This window comes from Bos indicus, chromosome X (assembly GCF_029378745.1).
Source record: "Bos indicus isolate NIAB-ARS_2022 breed Sahiwal x Tharparkar chromosome X, NIAB-ARS_B.indTharparkar_mat_pri_1.0, whole genome shotgun sequence".
Classification (NCBI taxonomy): domain Eukaryota; kingdom Metazoa; phylum Chordata; class Mammalia; order Artiodactyla; family Bovidae; genus Bos; species Bos indicus.
In genome coordinates, this window is record NC_091789.1 from 84,933,615 (window position 1) to 84,960,777 (window position 27,163).

General features: G+C 41.8%; 1 protein-coding gene across 3 annotated transcripts; it reads right to left on the bottom strand.

Annotated features, from left to right (window-relative positions):
- Positions 1 to 1,070: 1,070 nt before the first annotated feature.
- GCNA (germ cell nuclear acidic peptidase) lies at positions 1,071 to 26,837 on the bottom strand. 3 transcript variants are annotated; one of them, XM_070784785.1, is made up of 12 exons: positions 26,502 to 26,837; positions 26,337 to 26,411; positions 24,790 to 24,844; positions 16,783 to 16,829; positions 16,332 to 16,368; positions 13,825 to 13,907; positions 11,065 to 11,412; positions 8,013 to 8,088; positions 4,662 to 4,806; positions 3,372 to 3,510; positions 2,189 to 2,393; positions 1,071 to 1,892 (listed from the first exon to the last, which is right to left on the bottom strand). In XM_070784785.1, exons 3-12 carry the CDS (start codon positions 24,834 to 24,836, stop codon positions 1,643 to 1,645), a joined length of 1,377 nt encoding a protein of 458 aa, XP_070640886.1. In that variant the 5' UTR covers positions 24,837 to 24,844; positions 26,337 to 26,411; positions 26,502 to 26,837; the 3' UTR covers positions 1,071 to 1,642. The 3 variants fall into 3 exon arrangements, with proteins under 3 accessions (XP_070640886.1, XP_070640887.1, XP_070640888.1); XM_070784786.1 differs by lacking the exon at positions 26,502 to 26,837 and having other exon boundaries at positions 26,337 to 26,478; XM_070784787.1 differs by lacking the exons at positions 16,783 to 16,829; positions 24,790 to 24,844; positions 26,337 to 26,411; positions 26,502 to 26,837 and having other exon boundaries at positions 13,825 to 15,624.
- Positions 26,838 to 27,163: the final 326 nt, after the last annotated feature.

The window sequence follows — 27,163 nt, forward strand, 5'->3', positions numbered from 1 at the left end:
TAGCTGGGGTGGGAGTGGAGGAAACTATCAGGGCTCCCCAGGAAGGCAGATGACAGGGCTACTGAGTTAAGCAAAGGGTTGGACCCTTCTTTGGCAGGGGTAGAACCACTGTACTGTTAGTTCTCCCTGATGAAGTCACCAGTGTGCCATGATCTAGTTTCACAGGCCAGCTGGGCCTTTGCTGAGACTGCCGATATAGCTGGAGGTGGGACTGGAGAAGGACCCAAGGATTTAGCTAGGGAAACTCGCACTACCCTGTGCATATACCCAATCCCATCTAGACTTGGGCTTAAGACTTCAGTTTGTGGCCACTGAAAGAACACCCTCAGCATCTGTAAAACGAAGGAAAGATGGAAAGATGACAGAATAACACATCCTGCCTATAAAAAGCATCAGTGATGCTAGACTAGGAAAGATGTTTGGGGTAGGCCGAATAAGAAGTTCCCAAATGTCCACACTCTAATCCCTAGAACTTGTGAATGTGTTAGTATGTTACCTTATTTGGCAAAAGGAAATCGAGATTTTCCTGGATTATCTGGGTGAGCCCAATATTATCACAAGGGTCCTTAAAAGGGAAAGAGGGAGGCAGGAGAGAGAGTCAGAGAAAGAGATGTTGCTGGCTTTCAAGACAGAGGAAGAGGGCCATAAACCAAGGAATGCAAGTAGCCCCTGGACGCAGGGAAGACAAGGAAACTGATTCCCCCAGGGCCTCTAGAGAGGAATGCAGCCCTGCCCACACCTTGAGGTCTGAGGTCTACACCAGGCTTCTGACCTCTTGAGATGGAAGATAATACATTTGTGTTAAGTCACTAACCTCCTGGTAATGTTTTGGCAGAAATAACAAAAAAGTACAACATTGATTTCAGTCTATATTCCAGACACCTCCCCAAAGTGGGGAGGTTGTTTAAGTGCTTAGGGGCAGTCACAAAAATCCAAGAGAAACCCGAAGTGGAGGCTGTTCTTCCAGACACATCCTGGAAAGCTTATGAAATCAGGGGTCTTGGACAAAAGACCCAAGGGTTTGTTCCGCTCTGGACATGGGTTGTCAATGAACAGACTTTGCTAACAAGTAAACAGCAAAAAACATTTTATTTTTATTCCATGAACAATTACATTGCTTAGGTGGCTTCTTTATTTTACGAACAAATACACTGCTTCAGATGACTTCATACAATGTCAAGAACAACTCAATTCGTGAAGCACATTTCTCTTATTTCTATGTAGGTGTAACAGGTTCCATCAGACAGAAGCCTTGGTTTTGAAATACTGACTTTAAAACATGTTCTCTTTGCAGCATGTCTCTCCTTCTCTCAACCTGCCACTCTCAAAAACTTATTTCTCTTTTGCATTTCGTTCTACATGTTTTGCATTTCGTTCTACAAGTTTACATTTTGTTCTACATGTTAAGAATAGTATATAAGACCCAAGGTAGATCCAAAGGGCTCTTGAGTATCAGCACAAAATGGTTAGCAACAGAACCCTTGGTGAAGCACAATCATCATTAACAACAGGAAGCGTTTTTCAAACAATTTAAATTCTAATATTCATAGTTTCACAGCATCAAATATATCTTCTTAAAACTCCTTACTAATAGATGAAGCCAAAGATGACTCATCTTACACAAATACATTCTCAGATAACCTCAAATACCCTGACTTTGTTTTTTGGCAAAAAAATCCTTGCTGAGCTTTCTCATCACATCCCCATGAGTTATCCCTTCTGTCTCCCTCTTGACTTTTCTGTAATTCTCCTGTACAAATTTGGCAAATGGCCTCACGTGGGGCTTAATGGGGGTTCCATCTTTCCGAGTTAGTGGCAACATGACCAGAGAGCCCTTGCACCTGGCACAGATGAGGCGGGAGGTATCCAATGATTTGCTATAGCGCCCGACCCTAAGGAGAAAAGAGACACCACACAGCAAAGGAATCAGTTACTGTACCTCCACATCTTCTCAGAGCTGCTGGCCTTGGGTCCAAAGCCAGATGTTTTCTGTGGGATCTCAGAAAGTGGGACACCAGGAAGGGAATATGGTCAGGCCAGCTCAAAGCAGAAGAGAAGGGAGAAAGAAGACACAGAAAGGTGTAGAGAAGTTTTACTCCTCAAGTCAGATAGCTATGTACTTCCTGAAGAGCCATGTGGAGGCCACAGTAAAAACATAATTGGAAAAGTCTAAGGAGAAGGGTCTTACCTGTATTTGCACTGAGTACACTCGTAATGAATCTTGTAGTTAATCTTGTAGTTATGGCAACGGGTGACCTTGGGCAACTCCGGGTGCACCATATTCGATTTTCGGGCATAATATCTCCACATGTCACCATGAGAATCACGGATGCCATCGAGCAGCCAGGAGGCTGCATGGCATAACTCATGGGTCAAAGTGTCTCGGAGTCGGTCTTAGGAGAGGAATGGAAAGAAATCCTGAGCCTTAAACCAATTACCCCTGGTCTGTTACCCAACCACCCCTAGACTCTCCACCCGACCAGACCCACAAGCATATGTGGGCAGGAAGAAGTGTTATCTCCCCAGGATTCTGAAAGTGAAATTTCAACCTACTTCAACCCAATTTTGTTAATGGCAGAGAGCCTCAGGTGAGCAAGTGCATTCAGAAAAGCTCCAGTGTGCTCTTTTTATGGGACACTGCTACAAATACATCCAGCTGAGACCCAGTCGCCACCCTCCAAGAACATCAGTAGGGTTTAGTCAGGAGAAGCTCCATGGAAAAGCTGGGCAATTAACAATTGGCTGGACTGGCAAAATTATCAAGGCCTTTCTAGATGTGGTGGGAAAAGTGAGCCAAGGTTGGGGTCAGGAAAGTGTGCAGTCTATTTTCAAAGCCAGCATGAAGAAAGTCTGGCTAAAGCACAGGTGGAATAGTGAGAGACAAGACTAGCCAATGGAGGAGGGCAAAGTACAAAGGCCTCGTAAGCCATACTCCAGGCATTGGCAAGCCTGAGGTTTCCTATCAGGAAATCGCACGGAGCAGGGAGAAAAATGAGGTGATAGGGGTCCATAGCTGGGCAAAGGCAAAGACAGAGAAGGAATGATAATAGGAGAGTCATTATGAACATCCAGTGATAGGCTAGATATAGGGACCCTTGAACTTGTTATTGGGAGAATGGAGATGCTGCCGCCTGCAATGGGGAGCTGCAGAAATTAAGTTAGGCCCAGCAGAAATATGGACAAACTAGACTCTCAGTGGTGGTGAGACATCCAATAATAATGTCCTCCAAGCAACACACAGTAGACCTGTCCACCCAGGAGTGATAGGGAAAGCTGTGATACAGGCAGCCAGAGAACACCAGCACCCAAGAGTAACCCTTCAGGTGTGGGAAGGAAGCACGGTGGAGGAGCTACCCTACTCCCACCATCACCTGCAGAGTCACAGACTTTCAGAGAAATCTGAATCTTAGCAAAACGCTCTCTCTTAGGGTATCGAAGCTTGCCAGTGGTGCATAAGCCAGCAGTTCTCAGCATCTTATTATTCCAGACAATGTCGATTTTCTCCGGCAACTGAGAACAAAAAGCAAACAAGAACAAATCAAAAAGCAGTTCTAAGCAGACCAGAAAGTAACAACTCAAGAGTTTTGCAAATCTAACATTCTGGGGAGAATAAAATGTAAACTGAAGCCCAGGTAAAGACAAGATTGTTGCAAGAATATGAATGCAGAATCTCTGCTCCCTTGCATGGAGACAAAAGTCAGGGGCAGCCAAGGAAAGAAGGACACTTCTGCTGGGCTAGGAGACAGAGACCGTGCAACTCAGAACACTTAAGGTTCCACTCATCAGAGTCATCTGATGTAATATCAGTGTCATCAGGAAGGGCTCCAAAGGTTGGGGAACCTTTAGAAAGATCTTAGAACTTTCCATGCAGAAAGTTTTGTCACCAGAGACAATAAAGTCTGAAAAACCTAATGACCACAGGTCTCTCTGCCTCCAGACTCTCTCCTATCCAGTCCACACCCCCATGCTACTGACAAAACCATTTCTTTCAGCAGCCACTCCATGGTATATCATATTCCTGGGCAGTGGTGCCTACTGATTTCAATTTAAGTTCCTCCAACCTGATTCCCAAGACCCCCTATTAACCAGGCCTACACCAGCTAACATGTATTGCTCACCATATCATAGGCCTTGTTCTAGGTACTTCAGGGGGATTCACTTACCAGGCCTAACAGTAATTCTGTGCAGTAGGCAGGAGGTATACTACTACTGCCCCTGCTTTACAGATGAGCAAACAGAGGTTCAGTAACACCCAAGCTGCCATAGCTCTTTCCTAGTATCCTTAACACAAACCCTCTCTTCCAGATAGTCAAGCCTCAACACTTATCATCTCCCCAACCACTGCTGTTCTCTCCCCTTACCATCCTTCAAGACCCAAAACAAGTCTCAGTTCCTCCAGGCAATCTTTTTCCCAACTGCTCAGGCTCTCAGTGATTTCTCCCTCTGCTGATCGCCTGTGGTAGGAACAGTCTGGACCACATACTATAACCCACAAAACATTCCGTTTCTTTCACATATGCATGTCTCATCTCCCCTCCCCATCTAAACTCACACTTCTCAAGGGCAGGAAATATACAGTTAGTACATCTGCACATCTCCTAGCACCCAAGAGAGTTGGGCATACAGCAAGTGTTCAATAGGTGCTTATTCATTGACTCTACCTTTTGATCAAAGACAGATCTGTTAAGCAGAGCATAGATTTTCTGAATCAGTTCATCCTTATTGCGTTTGTAATTCCTTCCAGAATACTCCTTTAAGTTTTCAAGGCCATGAAAGAAACATCCAGGTATTTTGCACTGAGAATTCCTGCAAAAGTAAATTCAGCTGAGTTTTATTGAGCAAAAGAAATCAATAGAAGAAATGCATATATACAGGTCACATCAAGAGAGACTTAGAAGACTCGCTGGTCTCTCTTCCTTCCAGCTCCTGCTACGAGGGCATCTCCTATAAGGTTCCATTCATAGCCTTTTTGCCTTCACTCCCCGCACACTGTCAGCGATGTGAAGCCCATGGTTCCAACCCCAAAAGGAGCGACCCCATACCTGGATCTGCAGTCTCCACCTCTCTCCTAAGATCTAGTTTTGAGTTTACAAGTGCCCAGTGCAAATTTCCAACCAACTAACCTGAGTATGTCTCCAGCTAAATGTGTTTAATTGTCCAACTTTTGTTACAATAGGCTGAAAACCCGAGACATTTTAAAATCCATTTTCTCCTTCACCCCATATTCAACTAGGCACAAAGACAGATCACTGTCTGCTTCACATCATCTTTTCCAGCCAGCCTCTCCTTTCTACCCTGTTGTTATCACCCTAGGTCAAGTTCCTGTCCTCTTCTCTATGCCTTGCTACTACAACATCCCACTGTGTTCCTTACCTACAGGCTCTTTTTCTTCTAATCCAACCACACACATATACCTTCAGATTAATTTTCCTAGGCCATGTTCCAGTGATGTCCCTCTCTGTGTGGCCTAACATTTAAGGCCCAGGTCAACCTGGTTCCAACCTCTATTTCCAGCTACCATTTCCACTCTGGCCAAAGCGAGCAACTTAAATGTTCCCAGGACATGGACTAACATTTCGCATAGTTCATTCATACCTTGGCAAAACGTATTTGTCCATGGCCTAGAATAGTCACACCCCCACTTCTCCAGAGACCCACCCTCTGTGGAGTGCTTCATCAATTGCCAAGAATTTCTTTTTTACATCATCATATTTAATCGTCACATCATCCTCTAAAGAAGCCACTACTATTCTTTCCATTTCCACTTAGCACATGACAAAACAAAAGTTCAGAAGTTAAATGACTTACCCAAAGTTCAGAGACACTGAATATACTGACCCAAATCTCGTGGTCTTTCCATTAGACCACTTTTGCTGTCCCATCTTTCAAGGCATAATTCAAATGCACAAAGAATAGTGCAAAAAAAAAAAAAGGAAGAAGAATAGTGCAGAGCCCATAAAAACACACACTTGTAATAGCTATTTATTTAAACTGAAGCATTTTAATCTTGGCTTGGACAATCCACAAATCCAAAAAGATCAGCCCACAGAGCTGAAAAGATAAACCACTAGCAAACATAGGGAAGTGTTTCTGACTTAACAGAACTCCTGAAACAGAGATTTTGCCAAGACACTTGTTACTCCTTAAGTCACAAAATAAAACCCTATGAGAGGTGCCCGGGTTACAGGTGGGGGAAAACTACCAGACAAGACAAAGGCAGCTAAAGTAAGAATCTCTCACCCCAAAACCTGATATGGGTGACTAACATTTCTGCCTCCAATTATTTAGCTCTGAAAGCAAATTTGCATCAGAAAAGGTGGCAGATAAAAACCTAAACCCTCTACAGACCTCAGCAGAGAGCATGACCCCTGCATGTATCTGTGCTCATGTCAAGCAGCTTGTGGCTTAGCAAGCCTTCACTTCAGTGGTGATGCCGCTCTACTGCAGGCTGAGCATCTCCACATCAGAGGAACCAACAAGACCCCAGACGGGTACATCAGACACCATGACCAGCCAGCAGCCTCCATGGGAACAATGCTGAGAACAGGAAGCCTACAGACTAAAACAGGAAGCAGCAAGGCAACAGTGAAGAGTCCAAACAGGCCAGCCTTCTTTGGATGAGGCAGAGGACAAAGACACAAAGGAGCAGCTTCTTCCTTCATTCATCTCATTCTCTAGCAAAGCAACCTGGGACCTACCCCAAGACACATGTCCCTAGAAGCAAAGCAGCTTAAATATGGATCTAAGAATCCAGACAAGAAGCTTTGCTAAAAGGGGGCCCATCTAAGAAAGGCTACACCAAACTGAAGAGAAACACAGAAACAGAGAGCCTCTCTACTCAAGTCCAGTTTCTCTGTTGCCCTCACGCCTGACATATCATTTTTCTTCTCCCCTTAAGATGCATTTATTGCCCTAAAATACAGGTAAAAAAAGAAACATACAGTCCTTCAAATATAATCCTTCTTTTGTAACATAATTCAGATGGAAGTATACATTATTCCTGAATGCAAGTTAAAAAAAAAAAGTATGTTCACTCTATCACATTTTTAAGAGAAAAAGTGAAGTTCTTGGAATCTAAGTGAGGAAATGCATTTTTTTTTTGCTTCCTTTGAGCATTAATATGTCTTTGGTCTAAATGACTGTTTTCTAAAACTGCTGTTTTCACTATCAATATAATATATAACAATATAATACCAGTATCAATATATAAGTAACATAGCTTAATAACGATAAGTGGACTGCAAGCAATCCCTTTCACCCTAACATTTAAGATATAAAAATTAGCAAGAATATATAGGTAGTAAGAATAAGGGTTCATATAAAATAAATAATCAACAAGGATCTACTATACAATTCAGGGGACTATACTCAATATTATGTAATAACATCTAAGGGGAAAGAATCTGAAAATACACACACACTGAATTGCTATGCTGTATACCTGAAACTGAGATGATATTGTAAATCAACTAAACTTCAACTAAAAAAAAAACTTTTTAAAGGGTTCATCTGAAACCCTGGAAGATAATCTTGACTGCCTCCCCCCAATTCCAATGGATGGGAACACATTCATTCTGCCTTCTCAGCATTCCTACTGCCTTTTAGTTCTGTGAAAACTGGTGGCCATAGGGCTGTATCTAGACTGAAAAAATTGATCTTGTTTGGCTACACATCATTTAAACAATCTGAGTTTAAAGACAAAGGAAATCTCAGAGGCCAGAGCTGCTGTGGGGGTAAAAGCTCCAGTCTGCCCAGAACTGCTGGGTTCTGTGTGGAGTGCCCACACCAGCTCTGCTAGGGACAGGGAAGAAGGGGGCACAGAGGTTCCTCCTCTCCCCACCTTCCTCCTGCTGCTGAGTCTATCCTCCCAATTCAGGGATGTAAAACTTGTCCCACACTGCCCACCAGACCTCTTCACCCCCTCAAAGACCCTCCCACGTGACCAGTGAATGGCTTCGCATGTGACAACTGTGCAGTCAATTCCTGAGCCACTGACTGTGAGCAGTACATACCCAGGCTCGGGTTTTTCAGATTTCACTGTCTTGGGTTTCTTCTTTGAAGGCTTACGCTTCTTCCGTTCTTTAACAGCTGAAAAGATAATAGTTCATCCATACCCTGAAAATTGGTACCAACTGGCAACTAACAGGAAGGTAAACCCAGGAGAGGCCCCCACAGACAAGCCCAGAGTAACATTTTACTGTTGATAAAAACTAAAAAGGATAAACTAAAAGCTTCTCTCTGAAGCATGCATCCTACTCTATTAGGTGGCATGAAAGGTTTTACCTACATGAGTCACAGAGCTGCAGGCAGAGTAAGTGGGGCAGGATTCTATCCTAGGCACCAAGGACTATTATGAAGCTACATGAATATACCATAGGGTAGATTGTGGGGACAACAGAGGCACAAGCAGTATAAGAAATGGTATGGCATACCAGTCAGAATGGCTGCGATCCAAAAGTCTACAAGCAATAAATGCTGGAGAGGGTGTGGAGAAAAGGGAACCCTCTTACACTGTTGGTGGGAATGCAAACTAGTACAGCCACTATGGAGAAGTGTGGAGATTCCTTAAAAAACTGGAAATAGAACTGCCTTATGATCCAGCAATCCCACTGCTGGGCATACACACTGAGGAAACCAGAAGGGAAAGAGACACGTGTACCCCAATGTTCATCGCAGCACTGTTTATAATAGCCAGGACATGGAAGCAACCTAGATGTCCATCAGATGAATGGATAAGAAAGCTGTGGTACATATACACAATGGAGTATTACTCAGCCATTAAAAAGAATACATTTGAATCAGTTCTAATGAGGTGGATGAAACTGGAGCCTATCATACAGAGTGAAGTAAGCCAGAAAGAAAAACACCAATACAGTATACTAACACATATATATGGAATTTAGAAAGATGCTAACAATAACCCTGTGTACGAGATAGCAAGAGACACTGATGTATAGAACAGTCTTATGGACTCTGTTGCAGAGGGAGAGGGTGGGAAGATTTGGGAGAATGGCATTGAAACACGTATAACATCATGTATGAAACGAGTTGCCAGTCCAGGTTCGATGCACGATACTGGATGCTTGGGGCTAGTGCACTGGGACGACCCAGAGGGATGGTATGGGGAGGGAGGAGGGAGGAGGGTTCAGGATGGGGAACACATGTATACCTGTGGCGGATTCATTTTGATATTTGGCAAAACTAATAAAATTTGTAAAGTTTAAAAAAAAAAAAAAAGAAATGGCGTGGTATAGCTCACACACTTGCTTTGAGGAGGGTGGTTCCCATCCTAGGCAGCACCTTTATCCAGTATGCAAGCCAAATTTTCTTCCTTTGTCTAGCACCCATACTGCTAGTTGCTCCAGCTAGAAATTCATTTATCACTGGAAAATTCTGAAAGAGATGGGAATACCAGACAACCTGACCTGCCTTCTGAGACATCTGTATGCAGGTCAAGAAGCAACAGTTAGAACTGGACACGGAACAACAAACTGGTTCCAAAGCAGGCAAGGAGTACGTGAAGGGTGTATATTGTCACCATGTTATTTAACTTATATGCAGAATACATCATGAGAAATGCTGGGCTGGACGAAGCACAAGCTGGAATCAAGATTGGCAGGAGAAACATCAATATCTCAGATATGCTGATGACACCACCCTTATGGCAGAAAATGAAGAACTAAAGAGCTTCTTGATAAAAGTGAAAGAGGAGAGTGAAAAAGTTGGCTTAAAACTAAACATTCAGAAAACTAAGATCATGGCATCTGGTCCTGTCACTTCATGGCAAATAGATGGGGAAACAGTGGCAGACTTTATTTTTGGGGGCTCCAAAATCACTGCAGATGGTGACTGCAGCCATGAAATTAAGATGCTTGCTCCTTGGAAGAAAAGCTATGACCAACTTAGACAGCATATTAAAAAGCAGGGACATTACTTTGCCAACAAAGGTCCATCTAGTCAAAGTTATGGTTTTTCCAGTAGTCATGTATGGATGTGAGAGTTGGACTATAAAGAAAGCTAAGCACCAAAGAATTGGTGCTTTTGAACTGCAGTGTTGGAGAAGACTCTTGAGAGTCCCATGGACTGCAAGGAGATCCAACCAGTCCATTCTGAAGGAGATCAGTCCTGAATATTCATTGGAAGGACTGATGCTGAAGCTCCAATACTTTGGCCACCTGATGCGAAGATCTGACCATTGCCAAAGACCCTGATGCTGGGAAAGATTGAAGGCAGGAGGAGAAGGGGACAACAGAGGATGAGATGGTTGGATGGCATCACCGACGTGATGGACATGAGTTTGGGGTAAGCTCCAGGAGTTGGTGATGGACAGGAAGCCTGGCGTGCTGCAGTCCATGGGGTCACAAAGAGTCAGACACGACTGAGCGACTACACTGAACTAGCTAGAAATTCATGTATTTAGGAGGTAGTGCCCTGCCCTTCACTGATTTATCTAAAAGTTATTAAACATCTATTACATGCCAACTACCAGGCTAGACTTTGGGAGAGACTAAAAGATGAGTGAGAACCCTCTCACCAAGAGGCTCACTATCGGGACTTCTCTGATGGTCCAGTGGTTAAGACACTGCGCTTCCACTGCAGAGGGCATGGGTTTGATCCCTGGTCAGGTAACTAAGACCCTGGATGCTGTACGGTGCAGCTAAGAAAAAAGAAAGAAGGCTCACCATCGACTAGGGGGACAGATTCATAAAGATACTTAACACAGTTATGTAAGTGCCCTTACTACTGATGAAGTCTGGGAACTTTGGGAACCTGGGAGGGAGGAGAAGCTCAGACTTACAGCTTCCTACAGCAAAATGGCAATTAGGCCTGGGAGCGTGAGGACAACAAGGCCATCCCTCCCCTTCCTCAGAAAGAGCCTTTTCACTGTGATGGCTGCCACCCTTGGCCACTAGAGAGCTGCTGAAACATGGCAGAGGGTTAATAAGCAAGACAGACTCTACAAGACAGACGTATCTGGGGGAAAGGGAACAGCGAGCCTGGCTGGCACACTTGTTGCACTAGGCTTAGTCAGTGGGACAGACACACTTGGTTTGATTGGCTTACCAGGTGGCACAGTTATGTTTTTGGTTTTATTTTTCCTTTTCCTTGGTTGTTCCACCACAGGTACAGGATCTTCATTAGTTGACAACTTTCCGTCTAAAATCTCTGGTTTATCTTTAGGATCATCATTTTGCAGCTGGCAGAGATTTTTCTGAAGACTCTGATTACCAGCTGCAGAAGAGAACTTGTGCTGGAGGACAACAATCTCATCCTTTTCGTCAATTTTGACAATTTTGTCCCAATCATACGAATTATCTATCACCGCAGGTTTCTCCAAATCATCATCACTGATAACTATTGGAGGCTCCTTGATCAGCTGCTTCTTAGTATCAGACACTTTCTGACTCTTACCTGAAATTTGAAACACAATCATGTATAAACATACTCCCCCCACCCTCACACCCCCCTCAACTTCAGATTATTGAGCACAAATTAAACAAGCCAGGAACTGTGGTATAATGAATCATAGTTAAGAATCAATTATTTTAGACTGTTTTCCCTCTGCTACTTTATTTTACTGAGAACAGTGACAGATAAAATAGCAATTCAAACCCAGAGGCAATTTTCAAATCACATTCTCTGAGTAGCACCATGGAGGTGCTCAGGGGTTCCCACAGGTCTGAAACTTGTATATTTTCACTGGGCCAAAGCAAAAAAAAAAAAAAAGAAATGAGAATAATAAAGTGGGTTCTCCCTGCGAATTAAGCCTGGTTTCTGTAACTTAAAGGACTGTACTTTATTTTGAGATTATGTCATCATTAAACTTTTGGTGCTCTTTATTTTATGAAATTATGCTGACAGATGATAGTTGGAGTTTATTTCCATCATTAGACAAATTAAAAATTGGCAATCCTTTGTTATCCCCTAAAATTTCTTTCTTAAACTAGTCCATAAGTCCAAAGCTCTCAGAAACACTGATGTGAAAATGAGGAGAGAAGTTCTGATGCCAGCACCAAGAGGCCCTGGGAACACTGGGATGGTCCCCAGCCTCACGGAGGACCCATCCATTCATCTAGAAACAAAGGGCAGTATGCCTAAGACACAAGCTGTCTGGGTTCTGCTCAAGAGTTCAGCATCTAGATTTCTATGATTCTGGATGTAAAAAATATAAATCACAGCACAGACAAGTTATAAAAATGTATTTATGGTGCAAAAACTCTTTATCCTAAAATTCCATATTTGGGATAATATATTTTGAGTTTCATCTATGATTTAAATTATCAAAGAACTTAAAAAAAAAGAACTGCAGATATGCAGTAAGGAAGGAAAAAGCAGTGGGTATTCCTATCGGAAAAAAGTCATCCTTCCTAAAAGATTTAAAGATTTCCCACATGCAACTTAAATTCTAAAAAGTAGGGACAAAAATGAACAAATTTATAAAACAGAAACACTCACAGACCTAGAAAACAAACTTCTGGTTACAAAAGGGGAAAGAGGTAGGCGAGGGACGAAAGATAATTTAGGAGTTTGGCATTAACATATAGACACTACAATGTGTAAAATGGATAACCAACAAAGACCTACTGTATAGCACAGGGAATTACATTCAATGTCTTGTAATAAACTAAAATGGAAAATAATAGAAAAAAGGAATATATGTGTGTGCGTAACCTAATCACTTTGCTATGTAACTAACACACCTGAAACTGACAAAATATTGTAAATCAACCCGATTTATGGATCTTCTGATTAAAGGAGTCAGCAACTGACTTTGGCTTTGTCATTCAGGCCCCTACGCTAAAGCTACTTCCCCTGGGGCTCTGTGTACATTGCAGAAGCTTGTCATATTACACCCCCTACTCTGCACCTGGACCTCCGCCCTATTCAGGCAATCCACTCAGAGCTAGAGAGGAGGGGAAAAAAGAAATCAGATGGGACAGGTGATGAAACAGTAGGAGATGAGGGTTCCAAGCCACCTATCCTTTCCCTGCTCTGATATCCCAGGTTAACTAGCAGAATCTGGCCAATGCTATCTCAGGGGGTAGTTACCAAAGTAGCAGCCAGAATTTTTAAGGGTGCCAGTACTTTAAGCAGGTGCCTGTGTCTCTTGCCCTATGTCAGGTCCTAAGCAAATGGAGATCAGTAAAATACTATCCCAAAGGTTTAAGAAGCTCCTAGTCTTCCTATGTCTCAAACCCACTGAACAGGTTCTGAATTGCAAGTAAAACTCCATACCTCCTGAAGGTGATGAGGGCCTCTGAATTCAGAGGCAAGGATCTGTTATGGCAAATACACACTAAGAAAAACAGGACTCTCTAGAAAATATAAAGAGGGTAGCAAAAGGCAAAGACAAACAGCTAGACAGAGAAAACAAGTGTACCCCTGAGAAATCACCGCCAGCTAGCCTGTAAGCCTCACACACCCTGATCTCCATCAGACTGGAAAGAATGCGTCGCTTCCTCCTCCCTGTCATCCACACACAGAGATGAAGAGTGGAAGGCAGAAGAGCAGCGCAACATTCATGTTGCTCAGGGTGAGTTCCTAAATTCCTCTGCTCCTGCAACATAATGCTGAGTAGGTAAGAACCCTACAGAGGGTGATGCCTGGGTTCTATGGTAGCAGGAACAGCTGCTGCTGTTAGGAAATTAACCAGGGAGTGCAGAGGACCCAGCCATATCCACATCCAGCACATAGGAAGGAAAAACAGTGGCACTCACTACGGAATGATTCAAAACAGAATGTTTGCCAACTCTCATCCTGAGATGACTGTGTGTGGTGAGGCTGCACTGCACAGCTCTTTCTCTAAGTTAGTAGTATACTTGCCTTTGCGTCTCATTTCACGTATCTTAGGTTTCTTTCTCACAGGGATGTATTCATTATCAGAGTCTGAGTCAATCACCACGTAGCTGAGTGACCGGACAGAGAAAAACAAAAGCATGAAAGCAACATTCTTCTTTTCATTGCATTTTCTATTATACTTTTCTCCAGTGAGCAAAATCACTTTGAAATGATTTTGTTGGTTTCCCAAAGTAACTCTGTTCCCCTCCTCTGGAACTACTCAATCATTGTTCCTGATTTTCCATCTTTCCTACCTTCCTACCAAACCTTTCCATCTGTCTGAATCCTTTCAAAGGGAGGAATCTGTCTAGTATTGAGAGTTGAAGTGGGCTGTCAGAGGGTATGTGTTCAAATGGTTTTGGTGTGAGGGGAAAGTGATTAAGGAAAAGTCTAGTTAATTGCCATTTCTCTATCCACGTTGAGATCCCCCTACCACAGATGCAGAGAGGCAGCCTCGGTGGGGAGGTTTCTCCCAGGTGCTACTCTTTGCAGCCCAAAGCCAGCACCACCTCTCTAAGTGAGCAGTATCCCTGTGACACCCAGGATGCGGGTGTTGTGGGCACACCTCTGGGACTGTCATTCTCAGCTGTCCCAGGTATTTGGGTCACATGTTCCAGAAGGCTGAAATTCACGACCTTTATTTCCTACACGGTGTATAAGTGTGACATACCTTTATGATGAGAGAGAAAACTACCTAAAATGCTGCTAGAGAACTTGTCTGCCCTCGTTACAGACACAAATCTATTCATCCATTTCCTTCATATTCACCACTTTTAAGCTGCCAAGTTTATAGACCTTTGTTCTCTTGCTCACCATTCATTCCATCCTTAAAATTCTTGACTCCTGGGACACTATTTGATTTTGGTTCTCTTCTCACCTGTTTGCCCACTCCTTCTCACTCATTTCCCTTCCTTGCTTGTCCCCAGGTTTTATCCATATCCCTTTCATGCCAAGCCAATCAATCCCTAAGGATTGGGTCAACATTATCTATCCACCAGCCCAACTTTGCTTCTGACTTCTGGCTCCATAGTGCCAATGTCCTACCTGGATGTCCTATGGGTAGGGTCAATTTTTAGTCAGTCTACACAGGTACAGCCTCACCAACTGTTTATTGGTGGTGTCTGTTTGAACCAGTCAGACAGCCATCCTGACTAATCCCTGTCTGTATCTCTTGGTTGTTAAATGTTTTTAATATCAGCCCTGCCTGTAGGCCCCTCAATCTCAGCATACCCAAAACTGAACACATCACCTTCTTCCCCAAATCCACCCTTCCTACAGTATCCCACAGATAGAAGGCCCCAGAACTGGATCAAGATCTGTGGTCACTCCAGGAAGACACCTCGAAATGGATTTTCTTTACATATTTGTTCAACATCTATCTAGTGGAGACAGGAAGAAACCAATCGGATATTCTTAAATTTATTTTCAATCAAGGGCTCTATAGCATATAATACTGAAAATCAGGATATTTCTAAGGATCTATGACATACCATTCAAAATGTAAATGGCAATGATGGAAATTCTGCATCTTTGTGGTGATGGTTTACAGTACCTAGTCCATATACATACCATATACGTTTGTCAACTCATCAAACTGTATATCTAAAGAGAGTGAGTTTTTCTGTATGTAAATCATACCTCAACAGACCTAACTTCAAAAATATAAATAACAAAACTGATCATTTCCAATAGATAGCTTTATACAATGCATTATTCAGATCTAGAATTTCAGCTGATTGCAACTGCTGACTTCACACATTGGTGTCAGGCTTGGTGGCTTGCATGCTGCAAAAATAATCAACAGAGATAAATCAGAACTAGCCAGAAAAACATTTTCCCACTTGACAGCATTATTTTGTCTTCGTGTGGGAAACAGAAATGACCAATTCACATTCCTACAGGATTCAAGGAGCTGATATGGAAACAAGTTATTTCAGATTCATTCCAGTAAATTTAGCACTATAGTTTGGCACCTGGGCAACACCCCGTAGTGTAGCAGAGGACTCCTAAATAGGAAAAGTAGTAGATAATGCTGACAGGTTATGGCCAATTCACAGAGGACTTTAACTCCTAGGCTTACCTATTTGATTTCCCTTAGATAGACAATTTGAATAGAAAATTAATATGATCAAAGCAGTGTCTCACAAGATTAATCTGGAAGCGGAATACTGACTTGATCAGAGGAGGAATAAATCAGGGTGAGGAGCCCACTTAAGAAGCCCTTGCATGAATACAAGGGTAAAAACTGATAAAGGCCTTAGTAGTGGAGACTAGAAGTTAAGGGATGGTTCAAAGAGACATGAAGAAACTGACCAATTAGATAATGGGCCAGTGATAAGGAGTCTAGTATTTTAAACCCAGTTGTGAGATCCAACACCCATTATAACCCTGAACATAGGATTCACAGAGAAAATGTGATTTTTATTCTGAAATCATCTTACCCAAACATTATTCCTTTAAAAAAGTCAACTTTCACCAATTCTCCTACCCACCTGACGTTGTTGATCTTCATCTTCACTCCAGTTATATCTGAATCAGACAAAGAAAGAGGGCATTAGTAAGCATGTGAAGCATGGCATGGTCAAATCTGATTACCTATGTCTTTAACTCCCTAAAACCAAAGTCCATAAATTAGACTTGGTTAAAATTTATGGTGGACTCTTTAAGTCATCTCCCATGAGAGACAGAGAGGAGATAAAAGTACAGAGATCTATAATGGAAAAAAAGGACAGGAAGCAAATTGGAAAAGAAGCACAGAGGACATCCTCTGCTCCTCACAGTAGGGAAATAAACTTTGTTTCACCAATCTAGAGAGCCCTAGAAGAAACAAAGCTAGAACAGCTTATACCAAATGTCCAAAATCACATTTCAGTCATCTCTATGAAGACATGGCTAAATTACGCTTTAGATTGTTAATTACTGTTTTGAGGAGACTCTACTTACAGCAGTCAGGATCTTCATCACTGTTTGAGTCCACAGTAATAATGGGACTGCAAAATAAAATATGTTCTGTTTTAAAGGAAAGCTACTAACATACGTTCTGTTTTAAAGGAAAGCTACTAACATACATTCTGTTTTAAAGGAAAGCTACCAAAGGTCAAAAATCTCTGAAAAGAACCACCAATCTGAGTTTCTGAAATGTAAAAAGGCTTTTAAGGGCTTATGAAGTGAAGATCACAGTAGTAGAGGAGAAGAAAAATTAGAAGCCACGAGCTGCTCAAAGCTGCTTTGTGCTCTACTGCACAAAGTCAGGGAAAGAATGTTAGTTGAGTATGATTAGCTATCAGTGAGAAGCCTGTTTTCTGCCCAGTGGTATATTTCTATTTAAAGATATGAGGACTTCCCTGGTGGTCCAGTGGTTAAGACTCCACATTCTAATGCATGGGAAGCAAGTTCAAATCCTGGTTGGGGAACTAAGTCCACATGCTATGAGGTAGGGCCAAAAAGTAAAAAATAAAGTTAAAAATAAAAATAGAGATATGAAAGTGAATTCCAAGAAAGGGACCACAGGGAAAAGGACTTCAGGATGCAGAGATTACAGTTAAAAATCAAAAGGGCAAAAGAGCAAGGGGGACACCTTTTGGGGCTTTGCTGCTTGTAAATGCACAAATGCTGAAGTGCATTTCTTGGGGAGAAAACACAGGGTGATTTCAAACTTGCAACTGCTCCCTGTGGTGAACCATGACATTGGGTCCATTGCTTCCCTGCCTCACAATTTGCCAGAGGCCCTAGCACTCATTCTACCCCAGCTAGCAGCAGGCTGCTTGGCTGGTTGTTTGAGCTTCACATTACAGTCAGCCCTCTGTATTGAAGGGTTCCACATCTGCTGATTCAGTCAACCTCAGATGGAAAACACTCAAAAAAAATATGCCAGCAAGTTCCAAAAAGCAAAACTTGAATATGCTACATGATGGCAATTATTTATGTAGCATTTACATCATAGTAGGTATTATAAGTCATCTAGAGATGATTTAAAGTATACAGGAGGATGTGCATACAACATATGTAATTATCACAGTTTTATGTAAGAAACTTAAGCATCCAAGGATTTTGGTATCCAAGAGGAGCCCTGGAAGCAATCCCCCCCCTACCCCAGATACTGAGGGACAACTGTACCATCTGAGGTGACACCAAAGCACATTCCAGCAGGGGGTTCTTTAGCTCACCAAATAGCAAGTGACTGGACAGCCCCTAAATCAGCCACTCATGATGATTTGGAGAGTCTCAAAATCCAGCTCAGAAAAGCCATACTTCCATGCTGGAGCCAGGTTCCAATTCTAGGACCTACTCATGGGTAATCTTATTATGAACTATTGTGACATACAGCTAACAGAGGAAAGTAAAGTGCTGAAGAAATTGGGCATCATAGCTCTAAGGTTTAACGTATATTTATATTCCTTTACATATTTATTAGGTTTTACAAAATATTTATAAGGTTTTACATATAAAAATCAGCCTTAACCACTTCTTGTAGACTTTTATTTTGGCCTTGAGATTGATTACTGGACTGATTATATACCTTTTAAACACACACGTTGGCTCACCCCCTTGATTAAGTTTTCTATTCATTTATTGGTCATTGTACACTGGACTTATTCAATAGTAGGCTTCAGGTCATTTTTGTTCAATCAAGAATGAAATCTCTTGATTTCCTAGGTATGGGTCAAAACGTGACTTTGGTTATATGAAATCTATTATCAATATACATCACTACATATAAACTAAAATGTGATTCATACATCATCTATCTTTTCACACACTTCTGTGTTACACACACACATGTGCATTTTCTTTAGAGGTCAAACAAAAGGAATCAGGGATCAGAAACAGGACACAAAAAGTTATACAACAGAGTTCCACTCTAATCCCCAAAGAGAAAACATCGAATTCTGGGTTGGCAGGTAACCAACAGGAAAAGTAAAAAGGTCTGAGGACAGCACTAAGGAAGAAATAGGTGGTCAAAAAAGCAGAATGTAGTACCCTTTTCAGTAAAATTTATGACCAGGAGTACAAGTCCCTAGAAAGTGTTTCAAGACTCATGTCACTAGGTGCATATTAGAAAATATATGCACCTAAGAAAAGCCATTTGGCTTACCCAGAACTCTACCATGGAAGGACTAAGAAATTATATTAGAAAGCTTTGAAGATACATCAAATAAAAGCCCTTGAAAACTTTTAAGTACCCAGAGATCTTCCCTTTAAAACTGAAGCCATAAACCACACAGATTATGCTTTTCTATAACTACAGAAAAAGATATAAAAGAATAAATATCAAGTTATTAGTAATTATTACTTCAAAAGAATGGGAGAGTGTGTACATGTGAGGTTGACTCTCACTTTTTACTTTAGATGTTTCTGTATTGTTTATTTTTAACATGGGCCTGTATTCTATTGGTAATTTCTGAATAAATATGGAATAATTAAAAAGGATGGGTACATCTATGGTTCATTCATTCATTGATTCAGCCATTTATTTAGCATCTATAATAGCCAGCCCACTAGGTGACCCATTTGCTTTTCTGATCCAATTATTTTTAAAGTGAGTCTAACGGGGCAATTTTTACAATATGGGATTTCTGCATGCTTATTGTGTGGTAGTCATTAACAAAACAAAGAATCTTGTGCTTAAAAACAAAAAAACAAAAACTACTCAGTGAGCACCAGAGAGTATGAATTAGGCTTTGATTGCTCAGTGAAAACCAGTCCCCTACTCTTTGTATTATGTATCTCAGTAGCATTTCTGCCGTCAGAGTGCCAAAACCTCAACAACCTTGTCCCATAAATCACTGGGAAAATAAGAGGTAATCACGCAGGAACACCCTCATCCTCCCACCAACAAATCTACTGACCTGTCTGTAACTATAACCGACTCTGCCTTAACAAGGACCACAGTGTCCCCTCCACTATCTAAGGCCATACCCTCCCTTATTCTTTGGATCTCTCCCCTGCAGCCTTCTCAAGGAATTGCTTCCTGCCATCTTCCATGCTGTGCTGCAGGACTGACCCCTCTCCTGGGTCATTCATTCTACTATCCCTAGACCCCATGTCCTCCAGTCTTGTATTTCTAGCCTTGAACTCTCCACTGAACTCCACCTATCTATGTGATATCTTGGATATTTACTAAGTATTTAAAGTGTGACATGGCCAACACAGATTTTTTTTTTTTAATTTTGTCCTTCCATTCTGTTCCTTTACAGTTTTACTCATCTCAGGTAATGGCACTACCATTAAACCAGTAATACAAACCAAAAATTTAGGAGTCATCCTTGATTTTGCTCTCTTACCTCTCATATCCAATCCATCAGCAAGACCTGTTGGCTCTACTTCTAGAGTGTATTTCATCTAATCTAATACATTATTATATGTACCTCTAAGAAAGGAAAAAACACTATCAAATGATGACATGCTATCAAATGTATGAAGCATCCCAGCCTCAGAAATGTTAAGATGTGGGGAAAGTCTCTGAACTGAACGATAATATATTCTATACTTATCCAAATCTCTCCAACTTCACCATCACCACCCTACCCTAAACCATCATTACCGCTCACCTAGATTTCTGTAAATCAAACCTGGGCCTCAGTTGTAAAAGAACCATTTATCTCAGAGGGCTACTATGAAAATTAAACAAGATCTTATAGGGTCATGTACTTCTCCCCCATTCACGGCATTTACACACTATACTATTTATTGCCTGTTTATATGCATCTATCTCCCATTTCAGACAGTAACCTGTACATGGATCTCGAAGTGTGTCTGTTTCATACTGTTAAGTACAAAGTCAGTACTCAATAAATATTTGCTGAATAAATGAATGAATCTCAAAAAGTGGTTCCAAAGATCCCTTTCATTATTTTCCATCCTCCCACCCACATCCCCACTGAACCTCATTTTTAAAGGATTTTTTGTCTATTAGATCTCATTAAGTAATATTTTTCCACTTAAAAATTTAATTACATATATGAAAACTCAACCCTTAGAATAGAAGAAAATAATAGCAAATGAAATAACAAAGGATTAATTTCCAAAATATACAAGAAGCTTATGCAACTCAATAACAGAAAAACAAACAACCCAATCAAAAAGTGGGGGAGGGGAGTGGGAAAAAGACCTAAACAGACATTTCTCCAAAGAAGACATACAGATGGCTAGTAAACACACAAAAAGATGCTCAACATCAAGAAACACAAATCAAAACTACAATGAGATATCACCTCACACCGGTCAGAATGGCCATCATCAAAAAATCTACAAACAATAAATGCTGGAGAGGGAATCCTCTTGCACTTTTGGTGGGAATGTAAATTGATACAGCCACTATGGAAAACAGTATGGAGATTCCATAAAAAAACTAGGAATAAAATCACCGTATGACCCAGCAATCCCACTACTAGGCATATACCCTGAGGAAACCAAAATTGAAAAAGACACATGTACTCCAGTTTTCATTGCAGCACTATTTACAATAGCTAGGACATGGAAGCAAACCTAGATGTCATCGACAGATGAATGGATTAAGAAGCTGTGATAAGTATATACAATGGAATATTACTCAGCCATAAAAAAGGATCACATTTCAGTCAGTGCTAATGAGGTGGATGAACCCAGAGCCTATTATATAGAGTGAAGTAAGTCAGAAAGAGAAAAACGAACTATCATATATTAACACATATATATGGAATCAAGAAAGACAGTATTGATGAACCTATTTGCAGGACAGCAATGGAGATGCAGACATAGAGAACAGACTTATGGACGGGGGGAGGGGTAGGAAGGAGAGGGTGGGACAAATGGGGAGAGTAGCATGGAAACATATACATTAACAAATATGAAATAGATAGCCAGTGGGAATTTGCTATGTGACTCAGGGGACTCAAACTGAGGCTCTGTGACAACCTAGAGGGGTGTGAGGCTCAAGAGGGAGGGGACATATGTATACCTATGGCTGATTCATGCTGATGTATTGCAAAAACCAACACAATATTATAACTATCCTTCAATTAAAAATAAATAAATTTTTAAACGGGGGGCCTTTTAAAATATCTACTCAATACTGTCTCAAGATTAATCAATAAAAAAATTTTTCCCAAATGAAAAAAATTAATTACATATATACACCCATCTATGAGACAGTTTGAAGTACAGAGTCAGCCTAAAGCAAAAATAAACAAACAACTAACAATATCACCTGCATTAATGAAAATACAGTGCCCAGATACTGAGACATAATGGCCCTAACTTGCAGCGGGGGCAGGTGGAGAGCCTGGCAGGTTGCTGTCCAGCCTCAAGAGCAATCTCCAAGCAGAAGTCCAGCATCTGGTCTTTGCATCTATAGCTTCAGGAATTCAGGTTTCTAAATTTTTCATCAAATGCTAGAGGAGTGATTCCTGTTAACCAAGTTTTCAAGGGGCTGATTTATAAAGCAGAATATACTTGCTTGCTTCTTAGGGGAGAACTAATGACAACCAAGTGCCCTGGGAATTCCCTATTTGGGGCATGTTACTGAGGGTCATGGAGAGAGCCGGGACTTTACCTTGTGCATTTTTGATCACACACACACATTACTTTGATTCTTTAGTTGAATGCTGCAACTAGCATCTTTGTGCATTTAATTACTTTCATAAATTGGATTTTTCTAGGATTGAGTTCCAGAAGTCAAATTACTCAGTCTAAAGTAGGACCAATTTTATAGCTCTAAGTACATTTCCTTATTTGTTTCCAAAGGGTCGTACTAGTTTACGGTGTCAGGAATATTACTATAATAAGACTAAATATTTAAAATTTGCTAATTTAAGCAGTAAATAATTTTAAATTAGCATTTCTTTCTATTAATTCTTAAGATATGTTTCCAAATGTTTGTTTGCTGCATTCTTTTATTAATCCTCCCCATTTTAAAGGCTATCAAGAAAAAGTGTTTACCAGACAGTTTTGTGACTGATAAATACACAGGAGTAGAGAAACACTTTGTCCCTGTTCTTCCAACAGTCCCACTTCCCAGAGATAAATCATGTTTCTTATTCTTTTAGAAAAGTTCTCAAGCATAAGCACATACCCCTACAAGTCAAGTGCACAAAACTTTTTTCTTTTAAATAGTATTATGCTTTATGAATTATTCTGCAGCTTACAGTTTTTGTCTCAAGCATAAGCACATACCCCTACAAGTCAAGTGCACAAAACTTTTTTCTTATAAATAGTATTATGCTTTATGAATTATTCTGCAGCTTACAGTTTTTGACTTTATAGATCTTAGTACTTCTACTATCAGCATATATAGTTCTTATCACTTTTTTTTGGATGATCCATAATTTATTTCAAGTACACCCTTAGGATATATAAACTCCTTCCAAATTTGTGTTATTACAAACAATGCTGCAGTAAACATGCTTGTATGTATTTCTCAGTGCACTAGTAATTAATCATACGTCCTTCATCCACAGAACTGAACAAAGACCAAAACAGTCTGTGTATGTTTGTATGTGATCCAATGAGCATGAGTTACAGGGAGAAGGGACATGGGAGAAGTAGGGGGAAGGAGTCAAGAGAAAGTAAGAGTGAACTACAAAAAGAACATGTATGAAACAACCACTTGTTTTTAAAAAGAAAAAGTCCTTGTAGTTGAATTACTGGCTCAAAGGACATGGACATTTAAAATTTTCATATTGCCAGACTGCACTCCAAAAAGGTTGTACCAATTTACAGTCCCACCATGACCGCATGAAATTTCCCTATGGATTTGCCAACACTGGGTATTATCAAAATTTTTTAAATCTTTGCTAATCTGATATATGAAAAATGGTAACTTGTTTAAAATTTCTTTAAATAATAAAATTAAAATTCGAATAAATTTTAATGACTATAGGCCATTTGTATTTTTTCCCAGATAACTACCTTCTAAAACTTTTGCCCATTTTCTCTTTGTTCACCTTTTAATTGTTGCTTTTATTTATTTATTTTTTGGCCATGCCACATGGCTTGTGAGATCTCAGTTCCCCAGTCAGGGAATGAACCCAGGCCACCAGTGAAAGCCTAGAATCCTAACCACTAGGCCACCAGGGAACTCCCTAATTGTTAACTTTTTTCTTTGTAGACTAAGGAAGATAGACTTTTATCATAAGTAATACAAATATTTTGTCAGTTCGTTCATTTTTATGTTTTTGTTAAGATATTAAATTTACAAAGACATTCCTCACTTCAAAATTATTGGAAATAAAATCCAGCTATATTTTCTAGCATTTTTAATGGTTTCACTTCTAATTTTGAAGTATTTTATCCGTGTGTAATTTATTTTGCTATAAGGAGTGATGAGGTAAGAATCCAATTCTTGCTGTTTTCCAAATGGTCAACCAATTATCTTCAAATTATTTGTCAGTGAATCTATCTTTTCCCCACTGATTTGAAATGTCTTTTTTTCCCCATCATGAATTAAATTTTCATATGCATTTGGGTCAATTTCTAGACTCTCTAGTCTATGGTTTCTACTTTCTTCCACACCATACACTTATCTGTATGTTTATCTTACCTAGAAAGAAGAAAAAGAGAGCAACCTTTCAGGAAAATGAAGACTTAAGAGATGAGACAACTATTTTAAAATACCTATCACAGAGAAGAAAAATACTTCATCTGTGCACTTCTAGAGGGGAGTACTGAGAACAATGGGGTGCGAATAACAAAAGGACAGACTTGATGGTCATCAGAATGACAAGCTTTCTAGAAATTATGTTCAACAACGCATTAAGTTGCTTCATGGAGTTGTATACTCCTGGCCGCTAAAAGAGCTCTTATATAGAGGGTTTATGCATTGGATAGGAGGCTGGACTCCCATGATTCTAAAATCTCTTTTCACAATTCTCATTTTATGACTAACCGAATTATACATTATGTAGACTCTAAATGACATAAATGTATACTTTTTAAGAAAATCGGTTTGAAAACAATTTTTTCAAATCTCACCATTTATCATCCTTGGTCTTCAAACCGTCAACCCCTTCTTTGGACATGTCCACATCTGTTAAGAAACCAAAACTAATTAGATGTTTCTACACTCTGCATTTGCCTTTAAGCAGCTTCTTCACTGTAACTTAAAACCAAAACTTCACTCCATGAAATAAGAAGTATTTAAATTTGTTTATTGTCGACCTTTCTCCCACCTTGCCCCACCAAGGTCAGTCAGAACGTCCAAAGCACATGGGGGCTCCTGATGTTATGTCACATCAACCGCCACCTATTACAGAAATAGGCGAGAGCACTCATTCATCAGCCTCCAGATCAATTTTCTCTCTGTTATATGGCTTTAGCATGCGCTATTTGGTCCCTGGCCCAATGCTCTTTCACCCTTAAATGTATTCCTAACCCACACACACATCACCACCCTCTCCCCTCTTCCCACATCTTTGTTTCACCTACTTCTACCTCACACCCCAAGAAAGTCTTCCATCAGGCTTTCACACCCCACCTTTACCACCTCCCTACTTCTGCTCAGAGCTAGACTTACACAGACCAGGCCACACATGCCCACACACCTCAATCCAACTCACAAATTCCCCAACCCCCTCCTCCCAGAGGATCAGGTCACCCTCCCCCCACACCTCCATCTTCCTACTGTCACCTTCTCCCTCAGCCAGTCTTGCACTCATCAGGCCTCGAACCCTCTGTTCACCATCATACTCAACATAGTGCCTCCTCTCCCCGTCCTTTGCCTCCCCCTCCCGCCACCTTTGCACCAATCAAGCCTACACTCCTCCTCCCTCCAGTCTTGAACCAGTAAGACCTCGACACCTCCACCACCCCTCACACACACTTCCACTCACCTTGTTTCTGCCTCTTCTCCTCAGGAGATCCTTCACAAACAGGTCTAGACCTTTCTCCTGCTGCTGCCTGGAGCCAGCCTTGCACCAATCAGGCCTCGACTCCCACCTCCTCTTCCCCAGGGACCTAGACCCCTCCCCCATCTCACCTCCCAGTGCCCGCACTAAGTCTTGCACCAGTTGGGCCTCGATTCCTCCATTCCCCCCTCCCACACTTGCCTCTCACCCCTAGCTGATCAGGCATCGACGCCCCTGCCTCCCTCCCAAACCTCACCCCACGCCTCCCCCACCCACCCCACCCCTCCCCCACCCTCGCCCCAGGAACGCACATGCACCCCTACCCAGCCTCCACCCGCCCCTACCTCCATACTCCAACCTCCATCCAGTCAGCCTTCCACCCTGCTGCAGTTGCATGCCACCTCCCAGGCCTCTATTTCCTTATGCCCCAAACTGGTATATCTGCTTGCCCATCCCCCATCTTTAGCGGAGTTAATATTACTAATACATGCACAAAAATTCCTTCTTCCAAAAGCATTAGGTGCAAACAGGCAAAATATTTTGCCAAAATCTCAGTCTCAAGATTCACGGACAATCAGTGTCCAGGGCTTATGGTGGTCCTCACTTTAATGAAGTCTGCTCAACCGCAACAAGTTTCAAGATTTGCTCTCGCTTTGGTACCCTCGGTTCACCTACCTGCTTCTGCAGCCTCTGGCCTAGTCAATCGCTGCTCTCCTCAGACAAGTGGATGGCGTGCAAGGTCCCGAGCAACTGTAACAAACGCCAAGCGCAAGCCCTTTTATAGAGCCCGGGCTCAGCAATTGGTAGGAACTGACGTATTCCCGCCCTCCCTATACCCACCTATCAGTGTGTTCACCAGGCAGATTCAAATTTTTGCGGCTATGAATTTGGCGCCCTGGAACAGTGCTTCCGGAATCACGTGCATTACTTCTACAGTGAATGCGCCATTTCACACAGAGAACGTAGTTTAGCGATCCTTCATTTTGGGGGGCGACAGGGAAAAACCGAGCCAAATCCTCCGGAAGTTTCATCATTTGCAAGGATTTGAATAAGCGAGCCCTGTTTCTTGCTTGAATTGCCCATGCCTCTAGGTTCCTTTGCCTCCCTCAATCACGCATGAAGTTGAGGAATAGGGGCGTGGGGGTGGGGGCACAGGTGTGGGCACAGGGGCGCAGGCGTGGGCACGGGCGTGGGAGTGCAGGGGCGGGGGGCGTGAGGTGTGGGGGGGGTGCGGGGGCGGGAGGCGCGGGTGGGGGGGGGCGCGGGGGCGGGAGGCGCGGGGGCCCGTGGGGGCGGGAGGCACGGGAGGGGGGCCCGCGGGGGGGGATGGGGGCGGGGGGCACGGGGGCCAAACCCCTAGATAAGAGTGACGCAGCAACCCAAAAGTGCCTGGCAACACTGAACTGTGATGCCCGCTTCCAGAACCCCCCGAATTCTGCAGATAAAGAGGAGTTAACTTGAAGCTTTTTGGCACTCACTCCTGACACCAAGAAAAACAAACG

Excerpts from the sequence above, each read along its gene's own strand:
- GCNA (XM_070784785.1), bottom strand. The coding sequence starts at position 24,836 with ATGTCCAAAGAAGGGGTTGACGGTTTGAAGACCAAGGATGATAAATG. Across the intron at positions 11,413-13,824 it reads ACGTGAAATGAGACGCAAAG|GTAAGAGTCAGAAAGTGTCT; the intron begins GCAAGTATACTA and ends TTCAAATTTCAG. Across the intron at positions 8,089-11,064 it reads AAACATAACTGTGCCACCTG|CTGTTAAAGAACGGAAGAAG; the intron begins GTAAGCCAATCA and ends TTATCTTTTCAG.